This window comes from Bombyx mandarina, chromosome 22 (assembly GCF_030267445.1).
Source record: "Bombyx mandarina strain Sakado chromosome 22, ASM3026744v2".
NCBI classification, from domain to species: Eukaryota; Metazoa; Arthropoda; class Insecta; order Lepidoptera; family Bombycidae; genus Bombyx; species Bombyx mandarina.
In genome coordinates this window covers 795,035-810,519 of record NC_143228.1, presented here as the reverse complement: position 1 = coordinate 810,519, position 15,485 = coordinate 795,035, and the positions used below count along the sequence as shown (strand labels likewise).

Genomic DNA, 15,485 nt, shown 5'->3' with positions numbered 1-15,485 from the left:
GTTATATAATTTGGTCCATATGTGTTTTTCGAAGGGGTTTCGGAAATCAGTGATGGCAATGCTGCTATTAGGTTCCTTTAAGTTTTGTACCAATTCGGATTTTAAGTATTGTAGGCTTTCAAAGATATTTTCATATGAACAGTCGTCGAAATGGTATACTTTTGTGAATAAGAAATAGATTTTTCTTCCTTTAAGGTCGTGGGAAAGAGTTTTGTATAAAGTTCTTTCCTGATTTAGTAAAGATTTGTCGTTTTCTAGTTCGCCTAATATGTCTTCGACGAATGGATTTGACTCATCGAGGTCTATCGAAGTAGGTATGACGATGTTTTTACAGTTACTTTTGAGGATGTTGTCGTTGTGTTCTATTATGATAGTGTTACTCTGGAATTTTGAATTAGATGTTATTTTTAGGAATTGACTATAATTTTGTCTTAGAGAACAAGGTGGGGCCGATGTAGGAAGAGATGGGATAGGCGAGGTAGGAGGATTTGGAATGATAGAGTCAGTGGGTCCGGCGGGATTCTGAGCAGGTTCGACGTCATTAAATGTTTCCTCTCCGCGAGGAGGACTGGGGGTTTGAAGCAAGGAATCGTTTCCTTCTAGCAGGTCTACGTAGGAGGTTCGGCCCTCTACCCGAAAAAAAAAAAAAAAAAAAAAAAAAAGGTCTACGGAAGGTAATTCATCGGGATCTAAAAAGGGAATATGTACATCGAGGTCTTCTAGGGTAATTGGACTAAATCCGGTAGACAAATTTGGATTCGAGGTCGAAGGAATAGGCTCATCAACTGGTTGGATTGGGTTTACGGGAAATCGAGATAGAGCATCGGCGTTACTGTTAATTTTACTCTTTTTGTATTCGATTTTATAATCAAACTCTTCGAGTTTGAGTCTCCATCTAACCAAACGCGATCCTGGGTCTTTGCAGTTAAATAGCCATTTCAATGGTTTGTGGTCTGTTACTATAGTGAATTTGTGACCATAAAGGTATGGACGAAAGGTTTTTGTACCAAATATAATGGCTAGGCATTCTTTTTCCGTCGTAGAGTAATTTGTTTCAGCTTTATTTAGAGTCCTAGACGCGTAGGCTATTGGACGATCTTTCCCGATATCGCCCTGAGATAAGATTGCGGAAATGGCGTAATTGGAAGCGTCACAGGTGAGTATAAAAGGTTCAGAAAAGTCAGGGTAAATAAGGATAGGAGCAGATATAAGTTTATTTTTTAGTTCATCGAAAGCTTGTTGTTGTTCATTAGACCAGGAGAATTGAATATCTTTTTTGAGTAGAGAAGTTAAGGATTTAGCGATTTTAGAAAAATCTGGAATGAACCGGCGATAGTATGACACTAATCCTAAAAACGACTTAACGTCTTTGGGACATTTTGGTGTAGGGAATTTAGTAACCGCTTCTACCTTTTCCGGATTTGGGCTCACTCCTTTATCACTAATAATATGTCCGAGATAACCAACCTCTTTGCGAAGAAACTCGCACTTGTCGGGCTGAAGTTTTAGGTTGTGTTGGCGAAGTCTTTCAAGGATTTTAGATAGTTTGTCGCAGTGAGAGTTCAAGTCATATGAGTAAACAACTATGTCATCAAGATAAACGTAACAGTGAATACCTTGGAGACCGGCGAGTGCAGTATTCATTAAGCGTTGAAATGTTGCTGGTGCGTTTTTGAGTCCAAAAGGCATGCGATTGAATTGGAAATGCCCTTGTGGTACCGTAAATGCAGTTTTAGGAGCGTCTTTTTCGTTAATAGATATTTGGTGAAATCCTGAGCAGAGGTCTAAAGTGGAAAAGTATTGGCATTTGCCTAATTGGTCTAATATTTCGTTGATTTGTGGTATGGGGTAGCTCTCCCCAATAGTTATATCGTTTAATTTCCTATAGTCTATTACAATTCTCCATTTCTTTTGACCGGAGGAGTCCATTTTTTTTTTGGGACAATCCATATAGGAAACGACCACGGTGAAGTAGAAGGTTTTATAATATCTTGAGATAGCATTTTAGAAATTTGCGTTTCCACTTCTTTTTTGTGAATTTGTGGAAATCTGTAAGATTTTACATTAATAGGATCGGAGGACGTTGTATTAATTTCATGCTGTAACAAGTTCGTGGTGGACAGTTTGTCATCTGGTAATTGGAATACGTCGGAATAACGAGCACATATATCGAATAATTCTGTCTTTTCTTCGTCGTTCAGATGGTCTACTCTTAATAAATTTAGAACTTGATCCCTTCTAGCAATTGAGGATTTAGAAACATCAGAACTAAAGCTAGGGTTGTCATAATATGTATTTGTGAAATTTACGTCGAAGGGTTGTACATTTACTTTGATATCGGAATTAATGAACTTAGTTTCTTCTGATATGTTTAAAACAGATATGTTAACTCTGTTGTTATTTTTAACTGTAACTACACAGTTCGAGACTAGAAGTGAGTCAGAAATATGTTGATCTATTATAAGTCCTTCACGACAATTGGGGTTATCAACAGTGCATTCTATAATTGTTTCGGATCGAGGTGCAATTTTATAAATTGGATGATTGTATTTTAATTTAACTGTAAAGTGTCTTATACGTAATGTGTCTGAATTATAGTTTATAACGGCGTCTAGATCATTAAGGAGGTCTGTGCCAATTATACCATCGTAATCAAGATCGATTTCTTTAACCACATGAAATTTATATGATATTTCCGACTCATGGTCTTTGAACAGTGGAATTATAAAGTGACCCATGGTCGGTACTGTTGCGTTACTTGTATTTATGCCTTTAAGGTAGATGATTTCATTTTGGAGAGTGGGCAATGTTTTAATTGATTTTGCTTTTATAAGACTAACACAGGAGCCAGTATCGATTAAGAAAGCAAGGTCATGATTATTAAGTCTAGTTGCAATTTTTATGTGTGGTAAATAGCGTTTTGATTGATTGGACTTTATTTCGTAAATTTTTGACTCTGAACAACTAGGATATATAGGAGATACGGTAGGAACAACAGGAGTAGTAGTCGTGGCTTGAGTTGATGGAGCAACAGGGGTAAATGAAACATTTGATTCAGCGGATTTGATAGGTTTAGAAGATTTAGTAAATTTAGTCGATTTAGTAGGTTTGGTAGGTTTAGTATATTTAGTAGGTTTGGTTGATTCAGTGGATTTGGTGGATTCGGTGGATTCAGTGGATTCAGTGGATTCAGTGGATTCAGTGGATTCAGTGGATTTAGTAGATTTAGTAGATTTAGTAGAATTAGTAGATTTAGTAGATTCGGTGGATTTAGTAGAAACAGCGGAAACAGTGAATGTGTTGGTGTCCTTTGTATAAGGGTGGATCGGGTTTAGGCTTTTGGGGCTCACGAGACACCGCCGTGGGCCCGTTACTCGTTTAAATGTTCATCTGTGGGTGTTGTTTGATTGGGGTTAACATAACCGGCATTGTTGTCGTTTACAAAATGAACGCGATTCGGATATCGAGGGGTTCCCTGTGAATAATTAGGATTCGGAGTATATTGCATTCGTCTATCGTTGTTGAATTGTCGCTTGCGGCAGTTTTCTATGGTATGGCCTACATTTTTGCAGTATCTGCAGACAGCGGTGTTTGTTCTGAAATTGGACTGAGGTTGAAACTGAGGCCTCGGAAAAGGTTGACTATTGGTTGGTCTACGCTCCGCATGTGTGCTAGTAGACGGGCCAAACTGTCTTTTAACTGTCATCCCTATAAATTTTTCTTCTGCCGTCGCAAAATTAATCGCTTCATTTAGAGTGGTAGGGTCCCTACATCTGACTACTGTAGCTAATGGGGGTTGTAATCCTATTATGAAAACGTTCAGAGCTAGGTCTTGCATAGCAGCCAGCCGTCCGGCTAACTCGTCCTTTTTCTTTGTCGGTATTGAAATATTTATCTCCGTTAATACTTTAGCGAGACAAGATTCAACCCTTAATGAATATTGGCTTACGGATTCGTTTCGGCCTTGTTTGCATTCTTGAAGGTCTGATAATAAGTATGCATAATGTTTAACGTCTCCAAATTGAGTTTTTAAGAATTCTTCTAACTGTGACCATTTAGTAAATTCTTTGACGGCACATGCCGTTTCCGCTTTGCCCTCTAGGCGGCTGAGTATATATTTTAGGAGAAGCTCTGCTTGAGAAGCGGATGCTAGATTTATGGCGTTGCGACAATTATTTAAGAACGGTGTTAGTTTATCTCGTGAACCATCGAAAGTACCGATGAATTTGATAAGGACGTTAAGAGCAATTTCCGACATTGTAACAGATTCTTCTTCTTTAACCTCTCTCTGTTTCGTCATTCAATATATGATTTATGTATATGTTATTCAAATATTTATTTATATTTATGTGACTTAAAATGATTAAAACAAATAAACAGGAAGGAAAAAAAAAAGAGAAAAAATAGTTATAATAATATTCTAAATAAAATTTGAAATAGCACGATGTATAACTTATAGTGGTGAGATTATTACAAGGTTAAAACTTATGGCTATTAAAATTATCTAAAAGGTTCACAATGACTCGCTTGCGGGCGGTCCTTATCGCTTCTAAGAAACTGCAGATTGCATTGAATGTTAGACGCGTGGTTTGAATATTTGTAATACGATATTTTTTATTTTAAATTGCAGGATAGTTAATTATTAATGAATTTATAAAACGAATTAGTGATTATACAATTAAGTCGGTGAATTATCAAGTTCCTTATCTTAGGACTTACAGTACGAGGAGCATCTCGAAGTTGGAGCACGAAGAACTGGGAGATGGGATGATGATGATTTGGTTCTTGAGTAGGACTTCCTTCACGCGATGAGTTTGAATATGTGATAAAATTTGCGCCTTACTTTTCTTCTCACAGGAAACAGCGGAATTTGATATGTAGTTTTCTCACAGGAAACAGTGGAATTTGATGTGTAGTTTTCTCACAGGAAACAGTGGAATTTCAAGAGTCGTTTTTCACAGGAGACAGTGGAATTTGAGTGTCTTGACAATTTTCTCTTCTATTCTTTTCAGGATACAGTGATTATTTTCTTCTTTTTCTTGTTTCAAGGCTCACCTTCTAGGTACGGCTGCTTTCCAGAATCGCTGTGATGACTTTAGGTACGGAGACGAACCGAGGACCAGGTTTTTTGATCCCTTTCACGCTGCCACCAATGTTATGCGGGGTCTCCCGATTAGGTTTTTAAAAAAAATAATTTTGAAGAAGAGATTTCACTTTTATTGGTTCAATCACACGAACAACTGAATTTTAGTAATTGGCAGAAAGAGATATTATCTAAGACCGCTCCCGATGGATGATTAAGTACGACTGACTGAGTCTCGGTCGGTAACTATTACTAAGTGACTTCTTACTATGCTTACTCAGCATCAGTGGTTATTAAAAAGGATGTAACATCATTTTAACTAGCATGGGGAGTCTGTAACAATACGCTTTTATTAGCTTCAGACGTATGTATGGTAGTATGTAACGGAATCTTTGAACATGATTTTGACCCTCTTCAAAACGTCGGATTAACTCGAAATTTCGTGTACTTATTAAGGAACGATGACAATTTAATATTTAAAACAAAAATTGAAAAAATTTAAATTTAACAAAAAAATGAAAAATAAATAATAGTTTAAAAAACTAATAAAATACGCTTTTATAGAAAATCCAACTAAAAAATAGAAAATAAATCTCAATAAATTTGAATTAAAAGTAAGAAAGGAAGAAAAAAATATTTTATTGTAAAAAAAGCGTGGGGTGCTTTTCAGGATATTATCAAAATAACTCTTCTACTCATATCTGTTCATAAAATATTTATAACTACTGATACCATGCACCCCACGTTTTTTTTTACAATAAAATCATTTTTTCTTACACTATTTTTAATTTCCAATTTATATAGATTTATTTTCTATGTTTTAGTTAGATTTTCTATAAAAGCGTATTTTGTTAGTTTTTTTAAACTATTATTTATTTTTTAGGATTTTTTCGTAATATTTGTGTATTGAAAGTTTTTTTAGGTTAAGGCATTCAAGCAAGTTCTAATAAATTACCATATTTCGTGAATTCTAAGCAGTGGGCTCAGGCATAAGTCATAGGTCGACTATGTAAAGGCTTATACTCACCCAGATAATTTAGGCAGATTTAATAACGATGAAACACAAAAAAAAGATGTTACATTGAAATAAAATGTTGCTACTAACTAAGTGCGATGAGACCTTTACGCATACTGGTCTAAATTAGTTGCTTTGGGTAAGGAGCTGATTTGTTTTAAATCCATCTATGTGGTTTCATCGTAACTTCTATTCTATGGGGCGTAGTGATCTGTGGCTTTAATGTAAAATTACTAGAGGCACAGTTTATTGCTACACAATATCGAACAGAAACGCAGGAGAAGGACTTTTAAATATTTTTCTAGTAGATATCCTTTACTTGTGCCAAACAATAGAATATCTTACAAAATGAGCTATGGTGAGTTTCACATTTAGTGTCATAGCAATTAATCATTTCTCATGCGCCTTGCGAAGCTGTGATAACAAGGTGTTGTCAGGTAAAATGTGTTTGATGTAACCACACAAGGACAACTAAGCTGACATAAATACAAATTAGAAAGGCTAATTAAGCTTAAGCTACTGTTATAATACTGTTAATTTTTAATCTAATTATAGTGACGTGCAACCGCAAAAGTTATATCCTTTAAAGACAATAAAGAACCTAAACAGATTCAGATAGGTGAAGATTTTTTTCAATAGCTATTAGTATCGGAAATTAGGTAGTTTAATAATGAATGAAGTATGAATTGAAGTAAAATAATAAGTTAGTATTTATTATTCTCCTGATGGAAGCCTCTATGGTGGCGGCGTGGGCGCCCATGCGTCCACACCCGGTCGAGGTCGAGGGCGAGGCAGGGTGGTTCCGGGACACGATGTGTCGCATTTGTGATGCGTCGATGCCCCGGATTGGCCCTCGACTTCATGATCGCCAGGCGTACTGGTGGTCGCCCGAAATTGCGCAACTCCGCGTGGAGTGCGTTCGGGCGAGGCGCGAGTGCGCCAGGCATCGCCGCCGCCGCCTGCCGCGACGCAACGATCCGGTTGCATTCGCGGTGGAAGAGGTCCGGCTGCACGGCGCATTTCGCGTCGCGCAGAGGGCATTGCAGCTGGCCATCAGAAGAGCCAAGAACCAACACATGGAGGGTCTCTTGGAGACGCTGGATGAGGATCCGTGGGGGCGGCCCTATCATATGGTGCGCAATAAAATGCGGCCATGGGCCTCCCCGATCACGGAGCGTCTCCAGCCTCAGCAGCTGCAGCAGTCTTGGCGCTGTTCCCGCAGGAGCGGGAGGGATTTATCGCTCCCGCTATGGACGCGCCGCCGGAATACGACGGTGAAGTCCCTGCTGAGGTGCCCCATATAACGGGGGCGGAGCTCCGTGTGGCCGTACGCAAAATGTGCGCGAAGGACACTGCACCCGGCCCGGACGGCGTCCATGTTCGGGTTTGGGGCTTGGCTCTTGGTGCCCTGGGGGACCGACTCTTGAGGCTTTACAACTCCTGCCTCGAGTCGGGACGGTTTCCTTCATCGTGGAGGACGGGCAGACTCGTGCTGTTGAGAAAGGAGGGGCGCCCTGCGGATACCGCCGCCGGGTACCGTCCCATCGTGTTGCTGGATGAGGTGGGCAAGCTGCTGGAACGTATTCTGGCGGCCCGCATCATCCAGCATCTGGCCGGGGTGGGACCCGATCTGTCGGCGGAACAGTATGGCTTCCGAGAGGGCCGCTCAACCGTAGACGCGATCCTTCGCGTGCGGGCCCTCTCGGAGTAGGCCGTCTCCAGGGGCGGGGTGGCCCTGGCGGTATCACTCGATATCGCCAATGCGTTCAACACCCTGCCCTGGTCCGTGATAGGGGGGGCGCTGGAAAGACACGGAGTGCCCCCCTACCTTCGCCGGCTGGTGGGTTCCTACTTAGAGGACAGATCGGTCACGTGTACCGGACATGATGGGATCGTGCACCGATTCCCGGTCGTGTGCGGTGTTCCACAGGGGTCGGTGCTCGGCCCTCTTTTGTGGAATATCGGGTATGACTGGGTGCTAAGAGGTGCCCTCCTCCCGGGCCTGAGTGTAATCTGCTACGCAGACGACACGTTGGTCGTGGCCCGGGGGGGGGGAGTTTTGCTGAATCTGCCTGTCTTGCTACCGTTGGGGTGGCGCATGTCGTCGGCAAAATCAGGAGATTGGGCCTCGACGTGGCACTCAGTAAATCAGAGGCCATGTGGTTCCACAGGCCCGGAGAGTGCCACCTATCGATGCTCATATCGTGGTTGGAGGCGTCCGTATTGGGGTCGGGGTGCAGTTGAAGTACCTCGGCCTCATTCTAGACAGTCGTTGGACCTTCCGTGCTCACTTTCAGCACCTGGTCCCTCGTTTGTTGGGGGTGGCCGGCGCGTTAAGCCGGCTTCTGCCCAACGTCGGGGGGCCTGACCAGGTGACGCGCCGTCTCTATACAGGGGTGGTGCGTCCCTGGCCGTGGGGGTAGCAAAGTTGCTGCAACGGCCGCAACGCACCATCGCGGTCAGGGTCATCCGCGGCTATCGCACCATCTTCTTCGAGGCGGCGTGTGTACTGGCTGGGATGCCGCCTTGGGTTCTGGAAGCGGAGGCGCTCGCCGCTGACTATCAGTGGCGGGCTGACCTTCGTGCCCGGGGCGTGGCGCGCCCCAGCTCCAGTGTGGTCAGAGCGCGGAGGGCCCAATCTCGGCGGTCCGTGCTGGAATCATGATCCAGGCGGCTGGCCGATCCTTCGGCTGGTCGTAGGACCGTCGAGGCGATTCGCCCAGTCCTTGTGGACTGGGTGAATCGTGACAGAGGACGCCTCACTTTCCGGCTCACGCAGGTGCTCACTGGGCATGGTTGCTTCGGTGAGTTCCTGCACCGGATCGGAGCCGAGCCGACGGCAGAGTGCCACCATTGTGGTTGCGACTTGGACACGGCAGAGCACACGCTCGTTGCCTGCCCCGCATGGGAGGGGTGGCGCCGTGTCCTCGTCGCAAAAATAGGAAACGACTTGTCGTTGCCGAGTGTTGTGGCATCGATGCTCGGCGACGACGAGTCGTGGAAGGCGATGCTCGACTTCTGCGAGTGCACCATCTCGCAGAAAGAGGCGGCGGGGCGCGTGAGAGACGCGCAAGCCCGCCGCCGTCGAGCGGGGGCCAGGGAGGCGGATATCGCCCAAGCCCTGGCCCTCTAAGTGTTTCGGGTCCCCTTTACACGTCAGTCTAGGGACCGGCAAAGGGGGCCTAAGAAGACGACGTGCAAGCTGCTCTGGACGCGTTTTACGCAAGAGCATCCGGGTGATGGAAGGCCGGCTATCCTCGACCCACGCTGGTTTTGACCCAGCGGGATATTCCGTAGGGTAACCCATTCTAACCGGCGCCATCTAGGCGGGCTTCGGATAGCCTGCCGACCGAGAGGGCTGGTGGTCGTGGCGCCGACGACCACCAGTCCGGCGTCCCGAGGGGGAGGGTGATGGGAGAGATGTGCTCCGCACTAAACGCTTCACTTTCCCCCCTTTGCCTTTTCATGGGTTCTGTCTCATGCGAGGTTTGGACGTTGGTTGTTGAGCGACAGGAGGTTTTAGTCAGTTCGACTCTGACATGCTCCGCCCTTCATCCCCAGGGGAGGGCGGAAGTCCGGCGATTTCCTCCAAAAAAAAAAAAGTATTTATTATTAATTTTTTTGCAACCAGTTTGTCTTTTCAGGCTATCATTTGACATATTATTATATTACATAGACCTACCCTATTTCTTTCATATATTTTTCTATAGCGAGCCAATCTTTACATCTCTTTGTTTGACGATATCTTTGTGTTGTCCCGTTTTTGGAGTCTCATTTCATAGTGTCTTTCGTGAATTTTTTACGTTTGCCCTCATAATATATTCGGCTACTTCAATTTTTTTAATATAATTTTTTTGCTTCGTTATTCTTGAAATGGTCCACAATTTAACGGTAAGCAGCGGCTTGGCTCTGCCCCTGGCATTGCTGAAGTCCATGGGCGACGGTAACCACTCACCATTAGTTAAGCCGCATGCTCGTCTGCCTACAAGGGCAATAAAAAAAAAGCAATTTTCATAGTCCTCATATTTAGCATACTTTGCCCTGTATTATCTTGGAATTCTACAAGTTTTCGGTCGCTTGTGCTCATAGCAGGGGAAGTTTGACGTTTTTTTTTTTTTTTTTTTTTTTTTTATGTTTGAAAGTTTACTGGTGGCCCGAAGGCCTTTCCAGTTTCACCAGGACAGGTGGGCGAGCAAAGGCTCAGCCAAGAGGGGTGGGATTTGCTAACAACTGCCCGAGCGCCTCCGAAGGAGACCTAACAACTCAAGAGCAATTGTTTCGCGAATGAATCTACTACCGGATCGGAATCGCGACCCGCTGAGAAGATCCGGCGAGAAACTCAGCGGGCTGATGCATGGGTTAGGTTGCACGTCGACCTCTTTGTCGAGTTCGACGAGTACGGTTACCGGGGTCCCTAAGCCTGCCCCTAGTATTAGAGCTGAAGGCATCTAATGCAAAGGTTATTGGATCTGATGGATCCGTAAGGACGTGTCTAGGGCGTCGACGGTGACTGGCTCCTGCATGATCAGGATTCGGAGAGTAGTCAGCGGCGGCAACGATAAGGCGATTATCATGACGCATAGCCTTATCGAAGTATCGTTCCGACGCTGACTTCATGTATTTCCGAATTGATTCGAGGCCCAGGTCGTCGTGTAGGTCAACGTTCCTCACGAACCACGGAGCGCCGACAGCTAACCTGCAAAAGCGGGATTGTAGGGATTGGAGGGTGTCTATGTGTGTGCGGGCCGCGTGAGCGAACACCACACTCGCGTAAGTCATGACGGGCCTTATGCAAGTTTTGTAAAGTGTCACCTTGTTCCGAAGGGACATTTTACTCCGCTTACAGATCATGGGGTAGAGTCTACCGAGAATAAACGCGGCACGGTCACGGACTGATTTTATATGCGGGCGGAATGTCATCGATGCATCCAGGGTAACGCCCAGGTACTTGACCTTCCTGGCCCAGGGTATGGGTTGTCTAAAGAGAGTAATCGGGGGTGTGAGATTCCTCCTCCTAATCCGGGAGGAAATCCGTGTGGAGCTTCCCCTCTGAAATAGCACCGCAGTACTTTTCGCTGGGTTGATGTCTATGCGCCATTTTCGGAACCACTGTCCTAGGGCTAGGGCTGCGCTCTGAAGCTTCTTCGCGATTAGGGACTTATTTCTACTAGAATAGTAAACAGTCGTGTCGTCGGCGAATAAAGCTAAATGGGTCGGCGGCGACCGGGGAATATCGTTGACGAATAAGCTAAATAGGAGGGGTGAGAGGACAGAGCCTTGCGGGACTCCAGCTGTGAGAGGTCGTGGGGAGGAGCGGGTTCCCTCGACTCGATATCGAAAAGAGCGGTTCGACAAGAAGTCCCGTATGATGAGCACGAGACTATCCGGCACGCCCATGTTGAATAGTTTGAAAATTAAACCATTGTGCCAGACTTTGTCGAACGCTTTTGCGACGTCGAAGAAGAGAGCTCCCGTGTATAACGGTTTTGGTCGATTAAGCCCCACAAGAATGTGCTCCGTGAGGCGGTGCACCTGTTGAACGCATGAGTGATTTGTACGGAATCCGAATTGTTCATCGATGAGAATGCCCTTGGATGAGACGAAATCTCTGAGGCGCTTGTAGAGCAGACGCTCATACAGTTTGCCTAGAGACATGAGGAGGCTAATCGGGCGGTAAGTTTGACGTTCGTAGGTAAGGTATGGGAGAATATACGTGCTGTGTAATTTACTATTAAATCACATAGTCATGGTTTCATTACGAGGCCACCAAAGAACACTACTCTAACTAAAAATGTTGAAATTGTCGTTTTTCACGCAAATCGCTTCACTATGTTAAAAGTATTACAATTAATCATTATTGATGGGGTTCGAAGCAAGAGTAAATCAGCTAGTTACACAAAAAAAACCATAAATATATCTGCAATAATAAAGATTTTATAAATTTTTTTCGTTTAAACGCTCTTCCTGTATATCTACGAATTTGGAGTTAGCGTAGTGTTCATTGGAGGCATCGATTTGTAAAGTTTTCATAAATAGGCCCATATAAATAGGCCGTTTACAAATGTTGTTCCTTTTCCTATTAGCTTTTTTGAGTATTGGTTTTTTTGTAGATATGTTTTATCCCAGATATACGTTCTCTTCATCCACATGCCACATAACTTTTTGAAAACTTTAATACATAGTTATTTTCCAGAGCGCACGCAGGCAAATCCACCAATTATGTATCCGGTGTCGAAATCACGGAAGCTCTAAATGTCATGGTAGACGTGCAAAAGGATTCATTGGCCAGTGGTTACCTTTCGGTAAGATAATGTTTTTATTGTAAAACTTGGGTCAGCTTCACTAAACATAATATCCATTTATATTATCCGATATTTTGGTATTATGTCATTTATCATTGAAATCGTTCGTGAGCATGTATTATGTATTTCATTAGAAAATTGGTACCTGTTTGCGAAACTTGAACACCGATATAGTGACGACGTTGATACGATTACGCCGGTTGTCTTATTCTTTAGGTCAACGCTTCGTAAGATAATCAAATTTTGGCTAAACCAGCCAACACAAATATGAATTCTCCTACGAATAGTTTTTTTTTATTGCTTAGATGGATGGATGAGCTAACAGCCCACTTGCTGTTAAGTGGTTACTGGAGCACATAGACATCTACGACGTAAATGCGCCAACCACCTTGAGATGTAAGTTCTAAGGTCTAGTTACAACGGCTGCCCCACCCTTCAAACCGAAACGCATTACTGCTTCACGGCAGAAATGGACAGGGTGGTGGTACCTACCCGCGCGGATTCACAAGAGGTCCTACCGCCAGTTCACCACGCTGTGTTTAACAATAGTATGAATCGTTCCTAATTCATTAAAGGATGGATTCATGGAAGGCAAAGCCAAGTTGGCGTCCAAAATGCTGGGGGTCCTCAACAGAGCGAAGCGGTACTTCACGCCTGGACAAAGACTTTTGCTTTATAAAGCACAAGTCCGGCCTCGCTTGGAGTGCTGCTCCCATCTCTGGGCCGGAGCTTTTTTTTTTTTTATGATTGAAACTTTACTGGTGGCCCGAAGGCCTTTCCAGTTTCACCAGGACAGGTGGGCGAGCAAAGGCTCAGCCAAGAGGGGTGGGATTTGCTAACAACTGCCCGAGCGCCTCCGAAGGAGACCTAACAACTCAAGAGCAATTGTTTCGCGAATGAATCTACTACCGGATCGGAATCGCGACCCGCTGAGAAGATCCGGCGAGAAACTCAGCGGGCTGATGCATGGGTTAGGTTGCACGTCGACCTCTTTGTCGAGTTCGACGAGTACGGTTACCGGGGTCCCTAAGACTGCCCCTAGTATTAGAGCTGAAGGCATCTAATGCAAAGGTTATTGGATCTGATGGATCCGTAAGGACGTGTCTAGGGCGTCGACGGTGACTGGCTCCTGCATGATCAGGATTCGGGGAGTAGTCAGCGGCGGCAACGATAAGGCGATTATCATGACGCATAGCCTTATCGAAGTATCGTTCCGACGCTGACTTCATGTATTTCCGAATTGATTCGAGGCCCAGGTCGTCGTGTAGGTCAACGTTCCTCACGAACCACGGAGCCCCGACAGCTAACCTGCAAAAGCGGGATTGTAGGGATTGGAGGGTGTCTATGTGTGTGCGGGCTGCGTGAGCGAACACCACACTCGCGTAAGTCATGACGGGCCTTATGCAAGTTTTGTAAAGTGTCACCTTGTTCCGAAGGGACATTTTACTCCGCTTACAGATCATGGGGTAGAGTCTACCGAGAATAAACGCGGCACGGTCACGGACTGATTTTATATGCGGGCGGAATGTCATCGATGCATCCAGGGTAACGCCCAGGTACTTGACCTTCCTGGCCCAGGGTATGGGTTGTCTAAAGAGAGTAATCGGGGGTGTGAGATTCCTCCTCCTAATCCGGGAGGAAATCCGTGTGGAGCTTCCCCTCTGAAATAGCACCGCAGTACTTTTCGCTGGGTTGATGTCTATGCGCCATTTTCGGAACCACTGTCCTAGGGCTAGGGCTGCGCTCTGAAGCTTCTTCGCGATTAGGGACTTATTTCTACTAGAATAGTAAACAGTCGTGTCGTCGGCGAATAAAGCTAAATGGGTCGGCGGCGACCGGGGAATATCGTTGACGAATAAGCTAAATAGGAGGGGTGAGAGGACAGAGCCTTGCGGGACTCCAGCTGTGAGAGGTCGTGGGGAGGAGCGGGTTCCCTCGACTCGATATCGAAAAGAGCGGTTCGACAAGAAGTCCCGTATGATGAGCACGAGACTATCCGGCACACCCATGTTGAATAGTTTGAAAATCAAACCATTGTGCCAGACTTTGTCGAACGCTTTTGCGACGTCGAAGAAGAGAGCTCCCGTGTATAACGGTTTTGGTCGATTAAGCCCCACAAGAATGTGCTCCGTGAGGCGGTGCACCTGTTGAACGCATGAGTGATTTGTACGGAATCCGAATTGTTCATCGATGAGAATGCCCTTGGATGAGACGAAGTCTCTGAGGCGTTTGTAGAGCAGACGCTCATACAGTTTGCCTAGAGACATGAGGAGGCTAATCGGGCGGTAGCTCGTCGGATGATTTTTTGGTTTACCGGGTTTATGTATGCCGATAACGTCCGCTTCTTTCCACACCGCGGGAAAGATACAGTTCGCCATAGCGGCATTGAAAATAGATGCCAACATCACGATGAGTTGGACGGGTAGAAGTTTAATAACGCGGTTAGATATACCGTCGGAACCGGGAGCCTTGCGAGGACGTAGGTCTTTGATCAAGTCTTTAACTTCTATCGGGGTGACGGGTGGTAACGCATCCGATGGTGGCAAGCAGGCTCTGCGTTCTACCTCACTGTCTACTAATTCTACATGAACAGGGTCCACGGATTGAGTGCTGGGCGTGCACTGGGTTTGCAATGTATCGGCCAGCAGCTCTGCTTTTTCGTCATCATCGAACGCCGCGAGTCGGCCTGAGGGGCCTACGAGGGGGGCATAGTTACTACCGTATCCGATTTGAGAGTACGAGCTAAGCGGTAGTAAGACCTTTGGGAGGGCGCGAGTCCTTGTAAGAAATCAGACCATCTGGCATCTCGGACTTCGGCGATGCGAGACTTTACGTCGCGTTGTAGGGCACGCATTCGAATACGATTTTCCGCGGTAGGATACCTGTCGTAGGCGCGTATCGAGGCGTTCTTAGCTCTAAGGAGTTCCCTAATATCGTCGGACAATTTGAAGCGGTGAAGGAAGTCCTCCGCTACAACTTGTTTCGATGACCTATCTAATGTCGAGGTGATGTGTGACGTTAAGATGTCTATGGCTTCAGCGGTATCCTGAGGAGACGGGATAGAGTCCGGGTTAAACGGGAGCGA

At 45.1% G+C, this 15,485-nt stretch overlaps 2 protein-coding genes across 2 annotated transcripts in view; one reads left to right on the top strand and one right to left on the bottom strand.

Annotated features, from left to right (window-relative positions):
- Positions 1-15,485, top strand: part of LOC114248470 (pickpocket protein 11) — a 55,367-nt gene that overhangs the window by 19,257 nt on the left and 20,625 nt on the right. The window contains exon 5 of the mRNA XM_089737043.1: positions 12,292-12,400. Within this exon, the coding sequence (XP_089593169.1) occupies positions 12,292-12,400 (109 nt within the window). The remainder of the gene's footprint in view (positions 1-12,291; positions 12,401-15,485) is intronic.
- LOC149500272 (uncharacterized) lies at positions 2,839-4,384 on the bottom strand. Its single transcript, XM_089737039.1, has one exon. The coding sequence runs from the start codon at positions 4,298-4,300 to the stop codon at positions 3,371-3,373; it is 930 nt and encodes a 309-aa protein (XP_089593165.1). The 5' UTR covers positions 4,301-4,384; the 3' UTR covers positions 2,839-3,370.